The 18028-nt window shown below is 55.9% G+C and overlaps 1 protein-coding gene across 7 annotated transcripts in view; it reads left to right on the forward strand.

Annotated features, from left to right (window-relative positions):
- Positions 1-17542, forward strand: part of NDRG4 (NDRG family member 4) — a 43488-nt gene extending 25946 nt beyond the window's left edge. For 3 of the 7 annotated variants that reach the window (XM_045442956.1, XM_045442950.1, XM_045442952.1), the window contains exons 4-17: positions 6758-6863; positions 7085-7205; positions 7290-7352; positions 7468-7528; positions 10223-10309; positions 10389-10445; positions 10759-10862; positions 11739-11795; positions 11873-11924; positions 12654-12701; positions 12895-12930; positions 13039-13090; positions 14526-14564; positions 15410-17542. In XM_045442956.1, coding sequence (XP_045298912.1) covers positions 6758-6863; positions 7085-7205; positions 7290-7352; positions 7468-7528; positions 10223-10309; positions 10389-10445; positions 10759-10862; positions 11739-11795; positions 11873-11924; positions 12654-12701; positions 12895-12930; positions 13039-13090; positions 14526-14564; positions 15410-15564 — 1038 coding nt within the window. In that variant the 3' untranslated portion in view covers positions 15565-17542. Of the gene's footprint in view, positions 1-3235; positions 3436-6757; positions 6864-7084; positions 7206-7289; positions 7353-7467; positions 7529-10222; positions 10310-10388; positions 10446-10758; positions 10863-11738; positions 11796-11872; positions 11925-12653; positions 12702-12894; positions 12931-13038; positions 13091-14525; positions 14565-15409 lie in introns of those variants that run through there. The other 4 variants (XM_045442953.1, XM_045442951.1, XM_045442954.1 and 1 more) reach the window with 3 other exon arrangements.
- The last annotated feature ends 486 nt before the right edge of the window (positions 17543-18028 follow it).

The following is an 18028-nucleotide window of genomic DNA, read 5'->3' on the forward strand; positions in this document are numbered from 1 at the left end:
GTAGGGTGGCCTGCAAGCTGCTCCCCCTCATGCACAGTGCTACAGCAAGGATCCAGATCCCAGGCCTGTGCATCAGGCCCTGTGTCCCTTCAAGGACACCAGAGGAGGCTTCAGAACAATGCATGTGCTCTGATCCCTGGGGAGCATCAGTTCAAACACAAAGGGCTCTGGAGCTGAGGGCAGGATGGGGTCTGGGGAACAAACAGGAACCCGTGAGGAGAGAAAGGAGGGACGTGGCCAGGAGATGGCCCAGGCCCAGCTGGAGATCAGTACAGGCACCTCAAGGGGGACTTCTCGTCCTCCCTGTTCAAATGAAGGCAAGAATGTGTGGACAGACAGCCCTCAGCCCCTGCCTGACACCAAGTGGGACCTGCCAGACCAGGTGCTGACTACCAGCCCCCAAAACACACCCTGGAGGTTTTGAAAGGAGAGAAGGGAGTCCTGGGGTCCTTTGCAGCTCAGTCCTTGTGTACCAGGCCCAGCCCAGGGCTACTGCTGGCAGTGCCTGGGACCCTCTGCCTGGTAAAGGGCAGCATGTTCTAAAAGGCACCTTGCTGTCTCCAGTTGCACCACATGGAGGCTGCACAGAGGCTACCTTTTTTTTTTTTTTTTTTAGACGAGCAGCTGAGAGGACGGATGACCGTATCTGGGCCAAGGCCTGGCAGGGATTTTATCCCCTTTGATTCCTTGCCTCAATGGACCCAGCCAGTGGGGGAGGCAAGACAAACAAGAGCCAGACAGACCTGGGTCCAGGGCCTGGCCCTGCCACTTATGAGCCATGTGACCTCCAACACGCGTCACTGCCTCATTTGTACAGTGAGGACAGAGCTTGGACCTCCCCACGTGTTTGTAGGGAATGATGCCCAAGGCCCAGCACTCAGATGCTGACAGAACTGTGGCTATGGCCACCACAGCATGGAGTCAGAGGCAGACTACCCGAGTGTGGTTCCTGGTTCTGTGTGACGTTGGGCAGGTTACAGAAATTCTCTGCGCTTCATTTTCCTCGTCTATAAAGTGGGTGTTAAGAGGATAAAATAAGGTAGCACCTGTAAGGCGTTGGACAGAGACTGGCAAGTGGGAGATAGGCTAATAAGCATTTGCTACTCAAAAATGTGACCTCAGGCCCGGAGTGCTAAGGTGCTGGGAAGATCCGTGTTTACTAGCTGTTTGGGACACTTAACTTCTCTGTGCTTTAGTTTTCTCATCATTTTCCATAGGTGTGTGAGGACTGTGTGGTATCCTTGCAGCCACTCATGCAGACAGCACAGCTCTTCTCCCATTTACAGATGTGGAGGCTCAGAGAGGTTGACTGACTTCCCCAGGGTCACACAGCAGAGAAGTGGCAGAGATATGACCGGAGCCTAGATTTGGCTGGTAGGACCTGAGCCTGCCTCGTCTGGCTGTGTGCCAGCCACAACTGCACAACCTCCAGGGAAGGGGCCAGTTCCCAGTTTGGAGAGGCACACGGATTGCCCCATTTCTCCCCTGTTAGGGCCTGGGCAGGCATAGGCTCAGGTGTAGAGCCCCTCATGCAGCTCTTTCTTGTCTTGGTAGCAACTCTTCAGGAAAGCATGGTTCCTGTTATACAGTTGAGGAGGCTGAGAAATTAAAAATCCTTACCCAAGGTTACCCAGCTAGTGGGTGGGGGAGCCGGGACTTGAACTCAAGTCTCCATAGACTGAAGGCAGTGAGCCGAGCAGAAATCGGGCCATGGATTGGAGTGGGCAGTATCCAGGATCAGCTTCTCAGCTGGGTCCAAGGGTGGCCACTCAGAGGTCAGAGGCTGGACTGGGCATAAAGTTGGAAGGCGACCATGGAAGAGCAGAGGTTTAGTGGCAGAAAGGGTGGAAGGATACTCCTCGCCCCCTTTGAGGAGCAGGTAGGAGCATTTCGTGGACAGGGCAGGGGGCGTGGCTGTGCCAAAGTGGCCGCAGGGAACAGGGAACATGGCTGGTAGGTGAGGGGCCGTGGGACACCGTGCTCCATATCCTGGCAAGAGGTCAGAGATGGGGCAGGGAAAGTCGTTGGTGCGCTCCAGACAGAGGATGTGGCCAGGAATAGCACACATGGCAGATGTTGACCAGGTCACTGGGCACTAGAGATGGGGAGGTGACCCCCTTCCCTCAGTACTGCCAGACAGCATGCAGGGCTGTCCATGCTCCTTCATCAAAGAGACAAAATGGGGGCACAGGCGCCTAGCACCCTCCTTCTCTGTGTGGTTCCTGCCGCCTCAGTCCTTGGGCTCTCTCCTCTGCTCACCTCCCTGACCTATTTCCTCTCCTCGGCCTCCTCCTTCCCAGTTTCCTCTACCTGCAGGACTCTAACCAGCTCTCTACCCAAGTCCTTGCTGTTCAGGACAGGGCAGAGAGCCTGAGGTGGCCTCTGCATCCTGGCGCCCCCCCCCGCCCCCCCCCCCCCGCCGCCCCCAACCTGGGAGCCAAGCCCCACACTGGTTGTGGGTGGGTCTGCAGGAGGTGGGCGTGTCCACTTTGACAGGCTGACCCCAGTCCCTCCTCTCCCTGGTAGCCTCCAGCCCCTTGCTGCAGGGTGGGGTGGGGAGGGCAAGACTGGTGCGTCCCCACCATACCTGCTGGTTCTGCAATCTGCCCAGGCCCCCTGCGCCCAGAACCCCCATTTCAGCACTGTGGGCAGGCGCTGGGCGTGCATGTGGGCGGAATGAGGGCTGCCTGAGGGGAGAACCTGGGGAGTGGAGAAGGAGCATTCCCTGGAACAGGGTCACGAAGGAAGGTTGCCCCAGACAGCCAGTCACTTCCCCGTCCCTTCAAGGTTAAGTCATCCAGACCTTTCTGACGTGGAGATTGGGCTCGGGGCCATCTCAGGCCCTCCCCGCCCCCCTGGGAATGGGACAAGGGCGGGGCCGCCTTGGGCATGCCTGTGTGGCCTCCCCTGCCCCGCGTTAGTGTCCGTGTTCATGAGAGCTCCTGTGTACCTGACACAGGGCACACCTGTACGTGTGGTCTCTTCTCTCATCTTCCCAGGACCCCTCGTGCAGCTGTTGGTGTGTGCCCGCGCGGGAGGTGGGGGGGCGGGAGGTAGGGGCTAGGGACCATCGAGGATGATGTGTTGCTGGGGGCGGGAGGAGCAGGGGGAGGAGCAGGAGCCGAGAGGACTTCGGAAGCCAATCAGAGTCAGGTTTGTCTCCCGACAGCCAATCTGAAAGCGGGGGCTGGGGACGGGGTGGGGGGTGGGGGGGAGCGCGTGGCTGCGCAGAAACCCCGCAGGGAGGCGGGGCCGGCCCAGGCCACGAGCCTCCGCTTATAAATGGCCCGGGAGCGGCGCCCCATCACAGCGTCGCCGGCTCCCCTTCTCACTGCCCCCTCCTTTTGGACCGTGGTGACTCAGGCCTTTGTTTGCCCTTCCTGGTAGAGGCGGATCGCCTTCTCGCTCGGCAAGATGCCGGAGTGCTGGGATGGGGTGAGTGAGGGCTCTGGGGGCGGCCAGGTGGGCAGGGAGGACGGGACATCCCTCTGCCCCTGGCGGCGGATCTGCCTTCATTCGCCTCACCTTGGGAGTCACCGAGGCAAGGCCAGCAGTTTCTAGTCTCCCTGGTGACCCTGGCCTGCATCAGTGGTTAGTTAGGGTTTAGCTGCTAGTCAGCGTCTATGGGGAAGGGCTGTGACCTGTCCGCAAGCCTGGGTGGACCGGTGTGCCAGCGCGTGCACATCCCCCTGGCGGTGTGCCCTCCGTCTCGCAGGTGCCCGGTGGGCGTCTGCCTCGCGCCTGTGACCATCTCAGCCCTGGGCAGGCTGTGTTCACTGCACGTGTCGGGGTCTCCACCTTTCTGATCCTGCGAGGGTTGTCTTGGTTGTTCGGATCGCCTCACTGAAGTGACAATCGAAGGACAGACAGCCTCTTCCTTCCTTAGGAGTTGCTTGCAGCGCCTCCGTGGTCCCCAGGGAACTGCCGTGCCAGTCCAGCTGAGGCGGGGAGGTCTGGGGGAGGTGCTACCCGAGCCTTCAGGCCCAGGTCCCTGCGGGGGAGAGCTCGAGGAGGGGGTTGCGGGTCTTACTTGGTGGGTGGGGGAAGCCAACGCTGGAGCCATGAGCCTGCGGGGCGGGGGGCAGGGCAGCAGTGCCCCGGGGTGCTGTCCTTCCTCCAGGAGGGAGAAGCAGGAGCACACCTCCTACACCCCCCACGCCTGGCCTGCCCTGAAGGTGCCACAGACCACCGGGTGCCCTGCACCCGGGCAGCAACATCAGCGCCTACCCCGGCTCTGCACCCAGGGGGCCGAATCCCTGATGCGGTTTGATGGAATGAATTGTACTAGCCCCTCCCCCCAGCCCTTCGCCCCCTCCGTGTGCTGAAACCTGGCTGGGAGCACCCCCCTCCAGTCCTCAAGGTCACAGGAGAGAGGAGTCAGACGGCAGAGAGAGGACGTCAGAGCCCCCTCCCTTGCTGCTGCGGCAGCTGTGCCTCGCGGGCGCCCACCTGGAGGCGGGGAGGGAGGGGGGCTCTGACGTCACCAGGAGCCAATGGGAGCGCCCGGCCCTGAGGGCTGGGGGCTCCTAGTGGGTCCGGCCGCGGCCCTTGGATCGCCCCTCTTGTGCAGGACCCGGAGGAGCGGGGACACTGGGCTTCCATCTGGCTGAGCTGGGTCTGAGCTCCTGGATTGGCGGGGGAGGGTTCAGCCAAGTCATTGGGCCGCAGAGGCCCAGCAACCGGGCCATTGCCCTCCACAGCCCATCCCACCCCGGGCAGTTAAGCCTTAGCAGGGAGAGCATTGCCCAGGCACCGGTGATGGTGTTGCTGCGGTCACACCAGGGCTGGGAGGTGGGTAGACACCCCTCACGCGCAGTCAGAGGGTGGAAGACTGCCACCCTGGGCCCGGACTTGAACCCGGCAGGGCTAGAGCCGACCCCACACAGACCTGCCCTTCACACCTGCAGGAAGCGCATTGCAGCTCTTGTGCGATGGGCGCCCCTCCTGCCTGCAACCCTCCCAGTCTTTCCCCACCCTCCCTCCATAGCACTGTGCATCCCTCCTGCCCCAACCCCTGCTCCTCAGAGCTAAGAGACTGTGGAGGATGCTGCATGCCTCCCCGCCCCCCACCCCACCCCTCACTGCCACCAAGCAGGGCCAGGCAGCTCTGGAAAACCGCCTGCTTGCAAATCTATTGGGTGGAGCCTTTACTGCATACCCCTGATCTCTGAGGCTGGCACCTGGCAAGGCCTGCTGTACCTTCTCTGGACTTGACCTTGGGAAAGTTATTTCTCCTTTCCAAACCTCAGTTTGCTCCTCTGGGGCTTGGGTCCCTGTGAGGAGTAAATGAGAAGACACATGAGAAGTGCCTGGTCAGAGTCAGTGAGCAGGAAGTGCTCCTTGTTTTCATGGCCCTGAGGGAGGACAGGCCTAGGATGTGGGGAGGCTGTGGTGGACCTGGGACCACTTAGAGGACATCAGGTTTCTTTAACAAGGTCTCACAGCAGAATTGTGGCTCCCAGGGTGTGGCCTTTGGCCATAGGGTTTATATCACCTTGTCATTCCCCACTGGAGACACAGGCCTGAACAGTGGTCCTCTGAGCCCTGACCCAAGAACACCAGGCCCCAGGAAGCTGTCTCCTGCCTCCTGAGTCTCCCCTTTTCTCTCAGGGGCAGGAACATGGTATCTCTCTGAACCTGAGCGTCCTCCATCTGCAAAAGGGGCAAATGCATGCATAACATGCATGGCACCTGGCACACATGTTGTTCCTTTCCTGCCCTTGACCTTAGCTTCGCCTCCAACTCACAGGGACAACTCACAGGGATCCCCTTGGTGCAGGGCAAGGCTGTTAATTCAGCTCTGACAGACCCTCTTAGAGTCTGTCCTTCGAGTGGCCCAAAGTGACTAGTTGGCAGAGGGACCAGCCAGCAGGGCACCTCCCTAAGGCTCAGGGACGCCTGAGCACTTCAGCCTCCTTTTCTGCAAGTGCTACATGCTCCACAGACATCAGCTTCTTCCGTTCTCATGGGGTCCCCGTGAGATGCGTGGGAAGAGGTGGCTGAGGCACAGAGAAGTGCTATATGCCCTGTTCAGAGTCACACAGTACGGGACAGAGGAGGTCTTGAACCTACATCATCCAGCACTGTTTCCTGAAGGACTAAAAACCCCAAGCCACAAAACCAAGGGCATGAACACAGGAGGATCCTATAGTGGTCACTGCAAGAAGGCCTTTGGGGTGGGAGTGCACATCTAACCATGCCCTGTTGGAAGGGAGGCCTTGGAGATCTGGGGGAGGGGCATTTGAGGTGGAAGGAACAGCATGAGTAAGAGTGTGGAGGTGGGAGCCAGGGTCAGGTGCGGGGGTTGGAGGCTGGGCTTGGCTGAAAGGGGAAGGTTACTGCAGATTCTAAGCAGGGCTGTTGAGGCCATTCACCTTCTGAATGGAGGAGGAACATGCTGAGGTCGCGACTCAGGCCAGGGTGGCAGAACTGTCCTGGAGGGGCTGCAGGGAGACAGAGAAAACGAGCTTCACTGGACTCTGCAGGGCCAAGGGCAGCAGGGCCTGGGCACTGGCCGCCCACCCCACCGGTCTGCAGAACTTCCCCGTGCAGACTGGCTCATGCTGTCCCTGTGCCAGACGCCTCTGGGAAAGAGTGCTCCGTCTGCTCTGTTCTCCCTGGGGGCTGCTTGGGGTGATGAGAATGAGATGCCCCCCTGTTGGGAGGTGGAGGGCCCATCACAGGCCCAACAGCCCCCAGGCTGCCCATAAGCCGCACTGAGGGCTGCCCAGAGTGTCTGGTACCGTTTCCCCTCCAGGAACATGACATCGAGACGCCTTATGGCCTTCTGCACGTGGTGATCCGGGGCTCCCCCAAAGGGAACCGCCCGGCCATCCTCACCTACCATGATGTGGGCCTCAATCGTGAGTGCACCCCAGCCTCATTCTGCCTTCCTCTGCCTCCCCTCCTTCCCCACGGGGCCCCGGAGATCCCCACTCACCCTCAGCTTGGTGCCCTTAGCCATTTGGGCCTTGGTGTCACTGCTGGGCGACGAGGCTGACCACCTCTGCCTTGCCCTCCCTCTCAGGGCCACAGGCCTCCCTACCCCTTTGCTGAGCCACAGCTGAGAGGTGTGTCTTTGCAGACAAGCTGTGCTTCAACACCTTCTTCAACTTTGAGGACATGCAGGAGATCACCAAGCACTTTGTGGTGTGCCACGTGGATGCCCCTGGTCAGCAGGTGGGGGCGTCACAGTTTCCCCAGGGGTAGGTACCGGGGAGCCCCCCTCCAGGTTTCCCAGTTCTGTGCCCCAGGCAGCACCTGGCCCTGACCTCCTGCTCTGCCTGCAGGTACCAGTTCCCCTCAATGGAGCAGCTGGCTGCCATGCTCCCCAGCGTGGTACAGCACTTTGGGTGAGTCTCTGCCCTTACCCTGTCCCTGTGCTGGGGGGGCCATCAGAGTCACCTGATGGCAATCATGGGAAGTAGCTCCCCGAGCCCTGGAGTGACCAGCCACGCTTTCCGCCAGGTTCAAGTACGTGATTGGCATCGGAGTAGGAGCCGGAGCTTATGTGCTGGCCAAGTTTGCAGTGAGTCTCCTTACTTCCACCCCAGGGCTGATGTCTCCTGGAGGGGGCCACCCTTCAACCATAGGAACATTTGCTCTTTCTTCCTTCTCCTTCCCCTCCCCCCCACTTCCTCTTCACTCAGAAAAGCCCTTTGTTTTCTTTTATTCACCCTAGGAAATAAAAAAAAGAGGGAGATTACTTTTTCCATACATTTCCTCAAAAGACTAGACTATAACTTGCTTACCATTATCCACAGCCAAAGTTTCTTTTAGCGGCAAACCATACAACTAACTGCTCTAGCCACTAAGTAAGGATTATCCTAATCACTCATTCAGTAATTAGGGTAATATTTAAACATAAGGCTTTTTTTCCCATCTTTTCAAGTTTTTATTTAAATTCTAGTTAGTTAACATAGATGATAAAATTGGTTCCAAGTGTAGAATTTAGTGATTCATCACTTACATACAACACCCAGTGCTCATCACAAATGCCCTCCTTAATACCCATCCCCCATCTGGCCCATCCCCCACCCACCTCCCTCCATCAACCTGTTTGTTCTCTATCGTTAAGCCTCTTATGGTTTCCTTCCCTCTTTTTTTCCTTCCTCTATGTTCATCTGTTTTGTGTCTTAAATTCCACATATGAGTGAAATCATATGCTATTTGTCTTTCTCTGACTGACTTATTTCACTTAGCATAATACCTTCTAGTTCCATCCATGTCATTGCATGGCAAGATTTCTTTCTTTTTGATGGCTGAGTAGTATTCCATTGTGTATGTATACCACATCTTCTTTATCCATGTCCAGTCGATGGACATTTGGGCTTTTTCCATAGCTTGACTACTGTGGATAGTGCTACTATAAATATTGGTGTGCATGTGCCCCTTTGAATCTGTGTTTTTGCATCCTTTGGGTAAATACCTAGTAGTGCAATTGCTGGATCCTAGGGTAGTTCTATTTTTAACTCTCTGAGGAACCTCCATACTGTTTTCCAGAGTGGCTGTACCAGTTTGCATTCCCACCAGCAGTGTAAGAGGGTTCCCCTTTCTCCACATCCTTGCCAACATTTGTTGTTTCCTGTGTTGTTAATTTTAGCCATTCTAACAGATGTGAGGTGGTATCTCATCGTGGTTTTGATTTTTATTTCCATGATTATGAGTGATGTTGAGCATCTTTTCATGTGTCTGTTAGCATCTGGATGTCTTCTTTGGAAAAATGTCTGTTCATGTCTTCTGCCCATTTCTTAACTGGATTATTTATTTTTTTGGGTGTTGAGTTTGACAAGTTCTTTATAGATTTTGGATACTAACCCTTTATCAGAGATGTCATTTCCACAGGCTGCCTTTTGGTTTTGTAAATTGTTTCCTTCGCCGTGCAGAAGCTTTTTATCACGATGAAGTCCCAGTAGTTCATTTTTGCTTTTGTTTCCCTCACCTCTGGAAATGTGTCTAGTAAAAAGTTGCTATGGCCAAGGTCAAAGAGGTTGCTGCCTGAAACACAAGTCCTTTCTTAACCAAAAATTACACTTACATTAAGTTTGGAAGGTTTAAAGGAAGTTGCATTTCAGAAACATTGTGTTGGGTAGGAGCCCACAAGCTTTTCATCTCTAAAAACAAAAACTTAATTTTCAGGATTCAAAGTGTTTCTTTTTTCAAAAGAAAAGACCGGGAATTTTCAACTCCAGTATGGATTTCAGCACTTAACTACTAACAAGTAGTTATATATATATATATATACACACATATGTATATACATATAGTTATATACATATAGTTATATATATATAACTATATCGTTATAACTATATATAAAACTATATGTATAGTAATATAGTAGTATGTATGAAACTATATATATAGTTATATAAATTACCATATATAGTGTATATAACTATACTTATAGTATATATATATATATATATATTCATTCCCTGTCACCCCAGATAAACCTGACAGGATAGTAAAGTCGTATGTATATGACCATTTCCCCCTAAATGTGGGCAAATACCTGAACAGATCATTTGAATTTCTTTTACCATCAAACACAAAACAGGCTTTGGAAAGATCAGTTTCTTACTTCACTAGAGCTTCTTTTTCTATGAAAGCAAAGAAACAAAGTGTTTTATTTTTTAATTTTTAGTTTTAATTTTTTTAATGTCTTATTTTTTTGTTTTTGAGAGACAGCGCGAGTGGTGGGGGGGGCGGGGCAGAGAGAGAGGGAGACAGCTGTCTGCACAGAGCCTGATGTGAGGCTCAAACCCAGGAACCATGAGATCATGACCCGAGCCACAGTCAGAGGCTTAACCAACTGAGCCAGCCAGGTGCCCCTAAACAAAATGTTTTATTGAGGATGTTCAATCCTCAGTTTTACAACAGATCAAACAGATTCAAAGACCTGTTAAAAGGGGTGGAAAACAGTGACATAGGCATAGACTCGAAACCAATCAAAGAATACTGAAAGGTGCTGAATGGGGTAGAGGGTGAGCAGAGGCAGCCAGAAGGGGTGGGGTGGGGGGCAGGCAGGTTTCCATCTGTAGCCAGTGGAGGCGTCTGTGGCTCCTCAAAGCCCTTCCAGAGCACGTCCTCCTCCTCGGCCCCTCCCAACCACCTGTGAGATAGGCAGAGTCAGCATCTTATAGCCCGTTTGCCGGGTGGGAAGGCTGGGGCTCCCTACATACTAGCCAGCCTCCCAAGCTCTGTCTTCCTCTCATGGCAGCTTATCTTCCCCGACCTGGTGGAGGGCCTGGTGCTGATGAACATTGACCCCAACGGCAAAGGCTGGATCGACTGGGCGGCCACCAAGGTGAGCATGGTCCACCTAGCAGACGGGGGTGGTGGTGGTGAGGGGCGGCACTCACACTGGCCTCCACCCCGGCCCACAGCTCTCCGGCTTGACCAGCACTTTACCTGACACGGTGCTATCCCACCTCTTCAGCCAGGTAAGGGGGTGGGGCCCCCACAGGAGCAGCAGTGGTGGCTGAACTGGGGGTCCTTGGGAGCCTCTGGAGGGCCTGGTTCTGCCTACTCCCAGGGGCACCTGGGGCTTCTACCAGAGGGGGATCTGGGTTGGGGTCATGAGGCATCTGACCTGTCTCACTCTACTCTCCTGAGACAGACGTGGGAGGCCTCCTCCCTCACTTGCTGGGAATGGGGCGAGGGTGGTTCTGTCTGGGACACCTGTGCCCATCTGAGACCACATCCCTGTCTGTCGCTCCCCTCCGTGCACCTCCCCCATCTATACCGTGGGCCCAGGAGGAGCTGGTGAGCAACACAGAGCTGGTGCAGAGCTACCGGCAGCAGATCGGGAACGTGGTGAACCAGGCCAACCTGCAGCTCTTCTGGAACATGTACAACAGGTGCGGGCGGCCTGGGGCCCAGCTCCGCAGCACCAGGCCACAGAGTGCCCCCTCTGTCCCCTCGGTACAACCAGTCACGGAAGGAGGCAGGCAGGAGACATGCTCTCCCAAGCTTGTAGATGAACAACTTGTACGAAGAAGAAAAGAGTTCTTGCCCAAGGTCACACCCCTCGAAGGACAGAGGGTAGGGTAGGGCTTCCAGCTCTGGTTTCTGGGCTCTTCCACGCCTTTTCCCCCGGGGCATTGCTGGCCGGCCAGGAGCAGTGGGGGAAGCTGGGCAGCATCCCTGATGCCCCCAGCCTGAACCTCAGGGCTGACATCTGTAGGAGGGGAGGGGGGGTTGGATGAACTCCATGGTTTTCAAGCTGTGCTCCTTAGAGCCCACTGGCCTTCCCTCCTTTCTTTTTCTTGTACAAATATTTATTAAGCACCTGCCGTGTGCATGGTGCTGGAGGAACAGTGGAGAATGAGAGGCTAGGCCCTGCCTTCCTCTACAACCCAGGAATCCCACGCACAGGTGGTGGTGCATGTCAGAGTGCTTCAAGGGGGAGGGAGAGCCAAATTTCAGGGCCCACCTGGCATGAATTGCAGGGTCTGAGAAGAAGTTACGGATGAGGCATGGCCTGAAGACCCCTGTTTGTGCAGAGCAGGTCCCTGCCTCCCTGTTTACCCCTAACTGGGATCTCTTAGAGCCTTTTCCATAGTTGAGACAACTCAATAACCGTAAACCCCAACTCTGGGACCAGCCCGGGATGCTGGGCCATAATTGCCATTGTGGGAGGATGAGGTAAGGCTGGAATACAACAGGGGCAGGCCTGGGGCACACAACCGCCTTGGATCCAGTTCTGAGATGCCCACCTCTGCCTCTCCCTGCAGCCGCAGAGACCTGGACATTAACCGGCCTGGAACAGTACCCAATGCCAAGACACTCCGGTGAGTGCCCCTCACCCCCCAGCCTGTCCCTGCCCACCACGCCCAGGCCAGACAGCCCTTGTCCTCTGTGTCTGCAGCTGCCCTGTGATGCTGGTGGTCGGGGATAACGCGCCTGCTGAGGACGGTGTGGTGAGTGAGGGACAGCGTCCTGACTGGGGGTGGGAGGCGGGAGTATGGAGATCACTGGCCTCTGGCTGGCAGGGCCAGGCACTGGATGCTGGATTTCTCACCCCACCTCCCACCGTCTTGCCATGATGCATCACCACCTGGCACAATCCCACCCTTCGAGTGAGGGAGGCATGGAGACGGGAGGGAGCTGGGGCCAGACCACCTGATGGCCACCCCGTCCCTGGGGTGAGGAGTACCAGGGTAGCCCCCCATGTGACAGAAACTAGCACACCCTCCCTGTGCTTGAGGGCCTGGAGGAATGTGGTGTGTGCTGCTGTGGCCATGGGGACTCGGGCAGGGGCCTCAGTCTCCTGCTGAGCCTTGACCCTCCCTCACCTCACCGCCTGAACCCGCGGTCCCTGGCACTTTGCCCACCACTGCCACCAAGGTGGCCCTGGCTTCCCGTGAGGACATCGTCCGACCAGCGGTTATGAGTGGAGTCCAAGGATCTCAGGTCCCTTGGGGTGCTGCTTCCTGATCTGCAGGGGCCTGACTTTCAGAAGGCAGCCTGGCGGGCATGGGGCAGCCTCAGCCAGGGCCCCGGTGCCAGCCCGTGTCTGCCCCCTGCACACCCGTCTCACGAGTAGGGCCTTCAGCTCTGGGAATAGAACCTGCCTTAGCAGCTGGGACAGGGGCTCCCCTGATACCCCGGGGGCTGGGGCTGCCTTACTCTGCTGACCTTGTCCCTAGGTGGAGTGCAACTCCAAACTGGATCCAACCACCACGACCTTCCTGAAGGTGAGGCCTTCTTCCCCAGCCATAGGCCAGCTCCTCAGCCAAGGGCCCAGCCTCAGGGAGGGGCCTGCCTGGGGTCCCATCCAGGGCGGGAGCAGGACAGCGTGTCGGGTCAGCGCAGCCTGTTTAGGTATACGAGGCTTGGGCAGGGTGTGGGGTGGTCCCCGCTCAGCTCACCCCCTTCTCTTCCCTGCAGATGGCAGATTCCGGGGGGCTCCCCCAAGTCACACAGGTGAGACTCTTGGCCCTCCTTCCCTTATCTGGCCCAAGTGGGGGAAGCCTCCTTTCCCCCTAATCCCAGGCAGCCAGTCAAAGCATGTACTGTCTCTCTGTCCTGCAGCCAGGGAAGCTGACTGAGGCTTTCAAATATTTCCTGCAAGGCATGGGCTACAGTAAGTATACCTCCCCCTGCCCCCGCCCTAGAGACCGGTGGGCAAGCAGCAAAGTGGGTTTGGCACACGGTGGCAGGTGGCACTAAGCCTGTGGGCATATGAGCTCTGTGTTCTCAGGGCCCACATGCTGTGCCACCCCCCACATGCTCCCCACATGACGGGGGACCCTCTAGGGCATCTCCACCTGCGTTGTAAGTAGATGATGCTAGGCTGTGTCTGGCTCTCCTCTGCTCTTGGAGGGGCTTTGGGACAGTGCTCTCCTGGCAGCATTGGAGCGGTAAGGCTCTTCCTCCAGCCCTGGGGGATGAGAGCCCAGGGCTGAGTCCTGCCCAGAGAGCCTGCCTACAGGTGAGTCATATATACCACTAGCTCCCCGCCAGGCCTATGGCACCGGAGAAGGGCTTTTGTCACACGTGGTGGGATGGTGCAAGGGACATTAGAGTGGTCTTGGAATCTAGGGTGTGAGGAAGGCAAGTGAGGCCACCTGGGTTTTAGGAGAGAGACAAGGCAGCCAAACCTGGGGGTTGCGTATATGAAGACCCCAAGGGAGTAGGGGCCAAGGGGTGGCTATGCCCACTCTCCTCCCCTCTCCAAACTGCCCCTTGTGCAGGGATGATATCCCCAGACTGCTCATGGGCACCTCTAAATCACATACACACGTGCACATGCACACACCCTTTTTATCTCCTTGATTCCTCCCCTTTCCCCCATATACCTGGCTCTCCTGCTGGAAGCAAAACTCTTCTCCCTGAATTTGTTTCCCCCCTGGACTTTACCCTCTGGAGCTTGTGCCTTCTTAGAAGGACAGGCCCGTGGGGGAAAACTGAGGGCCCAGCCAGGAGTGGAAATCCCTCTGGCCCCCCAGGAGCCTGCCAGCCTTTTGTGGGGATGTAGGGCAAAGAGAGGCCAAAGCCAACAGCGAACCACAGTAGGAGCTCTGTGGCTGGGCCTGAGCCCAGGGCCTGTCCCGTGAGCATCTGTGGGATGGGTAGACCAGCAAAGCTTATTGGGCTGGGACATGTTCTCAGGACCCCAGGCAAAATGCCACCAGGCAGCCTGAGAGCTGGGCAGGATTTAGGAGGTTGTGCAGGCCTCCCCCATTCTGTACATGGGGGAACTGGGGCCCGGAAGAAGGGTGAGGGTGCTGGCGCTAGCCCTGTCACCAAGAGCCCCTCAGGGTCACAGCCCAGGCTGGAGAAGCAAGATGAGTGCCTCCACCGTGGGATCAGGGCTCCCTCCAGGGCTGCTGCTTCACTGGGTGGGCAGGAGGGGGCTTCCTAAAGCTCTGGCCCTGCCCCAGCCCGCTCTGTTCCTGTCCTGTTGTCTTCTCTCCTGACCCTCGCAACACCCTGGCCTCGCCGGATCACGCTCTTCACCCGTGTTCTGTGTCTCCCCCCACCCTGCCCCACCCCTCTGGCTCTGTCTTCTCTCTTAGTTGCATACTTGAAGGACCGAAGGCTGAGTGGAGGAGCAGGTAGCCCTGTGGCCCCTCCCCTGATGCATGGATCCCCACCCCAGGACCCCCTGCTCTTTCCTCTGTGCAGCGCTGCGGCCGGGCCTCATCTTGCTGTGGTTTGGAACTCTCTTGTGTCCCGCTCGCCTCCTAAAGCCCAAAAGAGTCGTGCTTTATCACAGATCCTGGACCTAGTGGGCTGCGTCCCATGTCAGGGCTCTAGATTGGCTGGGGTTCAGAGCGGTCTGGCTTCTGGGTGGCCATGGGCCACGTGGCTTTCAGAGCTCAGGCATTTGGAACCAGAGCCTCTCAGAGGTAAAGCCTAGGCCTGGCCCTGGGTGCAAGGGTGTCTGACCATGCCCCAGCTGGACCAATGGCCAGCTGAGTTCAGGGAGGTGGAGTTTGCCCCTGAGCGTCTTGCTCGTGAAACTCCAAATAAGGACGGAAATTGGATTTAGGTCAGTTTGTGGCCACCACACCTAGTCCTTCTTCACGGAAGTAGTCCCACTCCCCTGTCCTATCATCCTCTTGAGGGGGGGCATCGCTGGAATTCTGTCCCGTCCCTGTAGCAGCTCAGGGGTACCCGGGCAGTGACCCCATTCTGGCCATAGCTCTGGCCAGCTGTTGTGAGCTGGGTCCCGCTGGCCTCTGCGGGGTGCCCGGTCCCCCCCTCTTTGGCTCATTCACTCGCTGGTGCTGCATGCCTCCGGCTTGATGGAGTAGGTGCCAGAGCCCTGGCTTGGGAGGGGCCTCTGTGCCATTGGAAAAATGGGTCTTGCCGCTTTGCTTGTGTCAACCCTTCTCCTGCCTGCTGGCACCCAGACCCGCCTGCCAGTCCTCATGCCCGTTCCCATCTCTGCCCACAGTGCCCTCGGCCAGCATGACCCGCCTCGCCCGCTCTCGTACCGCGTCGCTCACCAGTGCCGGTTCGGTGGATGGCAGCCGCCCGCAGGCCTGCACCCACTCGGAGAGCAGCGAGGGGCTGGGCCAGGTCAATCACACCATGGAGGTGTCCTGTTGAAGCCCCTATCCTGGCAGAGATGCCCACGTGCCCCCGCCCGCATCGACGTCCCACTGGCATCCTCGCGCCGGCTCATTTTCCCTTTAGTTTATTTTTGTGAAGGCCGGGGGAGGAAATGGGTTCACTTCTCTTTTGTTAAAAACGTGAGGGGATTCATCCTAGATGCTGCAGCAGAACGGTCTCCAGATGGTTTGAGAGGCTCGCTCCTCCCCACCCCCACCTCACTCACCTTGTTAACTTGGCTGACTTAGGCCCCTCTTCCAACTCCCCACGGTCTGGGCGGGGCTCAGGGAGGAAGGGGATCTGCTAAGGAAAGAGTTCAAGTCCTTCTCTGGGCAGGATCCAGGGTAATATCCTGGACTGAGGAAAGCATGGGATGACCCCCATGGGCAGGGCAGGTTTGAAGATGGGATGGGGTTTTGAGGTGGTGTGCTGGGACAGCAGGAGCATGGGGTCCAGCTCAGGCACCGGGGTGACAGGAGACAGCACAGGGGAGCACTAGGAGGTAGGGGCCCTGGAGCTCTGCAGGCCCCTTTCTCCCCATCTCCCCCACCAAGCACATCTGTTTCTGTCTTTTGCACATGTGACAATCATCTGAACCACAGCCACAAGGGGGCGCTCTGACCAGGCAGCAGTTTTCCTGGTGCTCTCTGGGCTAGCCTGGTGATGTAGGGCCAGGCAGACAGGCAGGCAGGGGCTGAACAGGGTTTCTCTGCCCCAGGAAGACCAAACACAGAGGACCTTACAGGCAGGAACCCCACAGACTGTCCCAGCCCACACACTCCACCACCTCGTGGCCCTGTCCCATGTCTGAGCCAAGGCCCTGAGGTAGAAAGTCACCTGATCCTGTATCTCCATAGGGGCCTGACTTGGGGGCTGAACTTAAATGCTGGGATAGCCCATGAAGGTCGGATGCACCCCTGAGAACTTCACGGTGTCTGCCTTCAGGAGCCAGTATGTGACTAGAGACAGTGGTGGCTGAGATTCCCGGCAGACCCCCTCTTTTGTCCCCAGGTTCCATGGAGGACAACCCAGTCAGCAGCAGTGTGTCCAAGGCCACCAGAAACATGGTGTTGTTAGGGAGAGTTCTGGTCAAGCTATGCCAACATTTTATGTGGGCATCACTAAGCAAGAAGAGATTTTATCTGGAAAGAAATGGTATAAGGTAGTGAGACTTCTGCAGGCCCACATCACCATCTCAGGACTGTTGGAGTGGCTTGGGCTGGGGCTTGCTGGGTCCTGGGGTGGGAGGTGGAGGTTCCAAAAGAGAACAAGGTCCAGGCAGAGGAGAAAGGCTCTCCATGTACCCCAGTCCCCTCCTTTCACCTGAAGCCCAGGACTGAGCCACACACATCCAACCCACCTGCACCATCAGGGAGAATCTCCTGGCCCAGAAACAGGAGCCACTTGTCTTGGAGCCTAAATCAATTGCCACAAACTCTAAAACAAGTAAAAAAGCAATGATAAAGGCAGTGCTATGGAGGGGACAGTTGCGTGTGGGGTGCTCTGAGGCTGAGAGGACACCTGCATCCACATTTCTGCACATATCACCCCCTTCTAGAATCTTAAGCCATTACTAGACTGCTCTAGAGCCTGGTGGAGTGTTAGTCTGTCCCCAGTTCTATTCACTCACGTGCTTCCTTTGAATATCAAATGTGACTGTTTGAAAAGCTGGTAGAATTAATCCCTCTTAACTGTAGATAGCACTGCAAATCTTGGATTTTTTTTTTCTGTCTTCTTTCAGATAAGATATCTATAAATATCTATACATTATATATATATATATATGTATATTGGGTCTTCCTGCGTGTGGTTTTCCATCGGAGGTTGTCTCTTTGGTCAAAGTGAACTTTTAATGGAGTTTATTATTTTCCTGTCTATATAAAGCGAAGAACCTAATTTTGTGTATTCTGGTGGCTGATGTCATGAAACTTTGAGACGACAAAATGTAAAACAAATAAAAACCCTTGTCAAAGTATTAAGAGTTAAGTGTCTGGAAAACTAATAAACTAAGAAGAATTTGAGTGTGGTGACACCAGGCCCATCATAGGAAGTTCGTGAGAAGGCAGCATTGAGGCTGGTGCTCCTTGAGGTTTAGATGGGGTTGCATATGTAGGAGTGTCCATCCATGTTTCTATTTCTGGTTCTTTTTTCTTTTTTAACTCTACCCCCACCCCGGGGCTTGAACTCAGGACCCTGAAATCAGATCCCAAGATTCAGAGTCGTCTGCTCTACCTACTTTGATCCAGCCATTGCCCCACCTATTTCCTGTTCTGATCACATTCATTATCTTGTCAATTCTTACATTAATTCCATAGGGTAGATATTAGTTTCACAGCTGAGGAAACGGAGCCTCAGGAGAAGGAATTTACCCTAATAATATTGTAAAGCTGAGAACTGGCTTTGGCACTGTTTGGCTTCAAAACACTCTCTATTCAATGCTTCATTTACTTAACAGCATGCT

This window comes from Leopardus geoffroyi, chromosome E2 (genome assembly GCF_018350155.1).
Source record: "Leopardus geoffroyi isolate Oge1 chromosome E2, O.geoffroyi_Oge1_pat1.0, whole genome shotgun sequence".
NCBI classification, from domain to species: Eukaryota; Metazoa; Chordata; class Mammalia; order Carnivora; family Felidae; genus Leopardus; species Leopardus geoffroyi.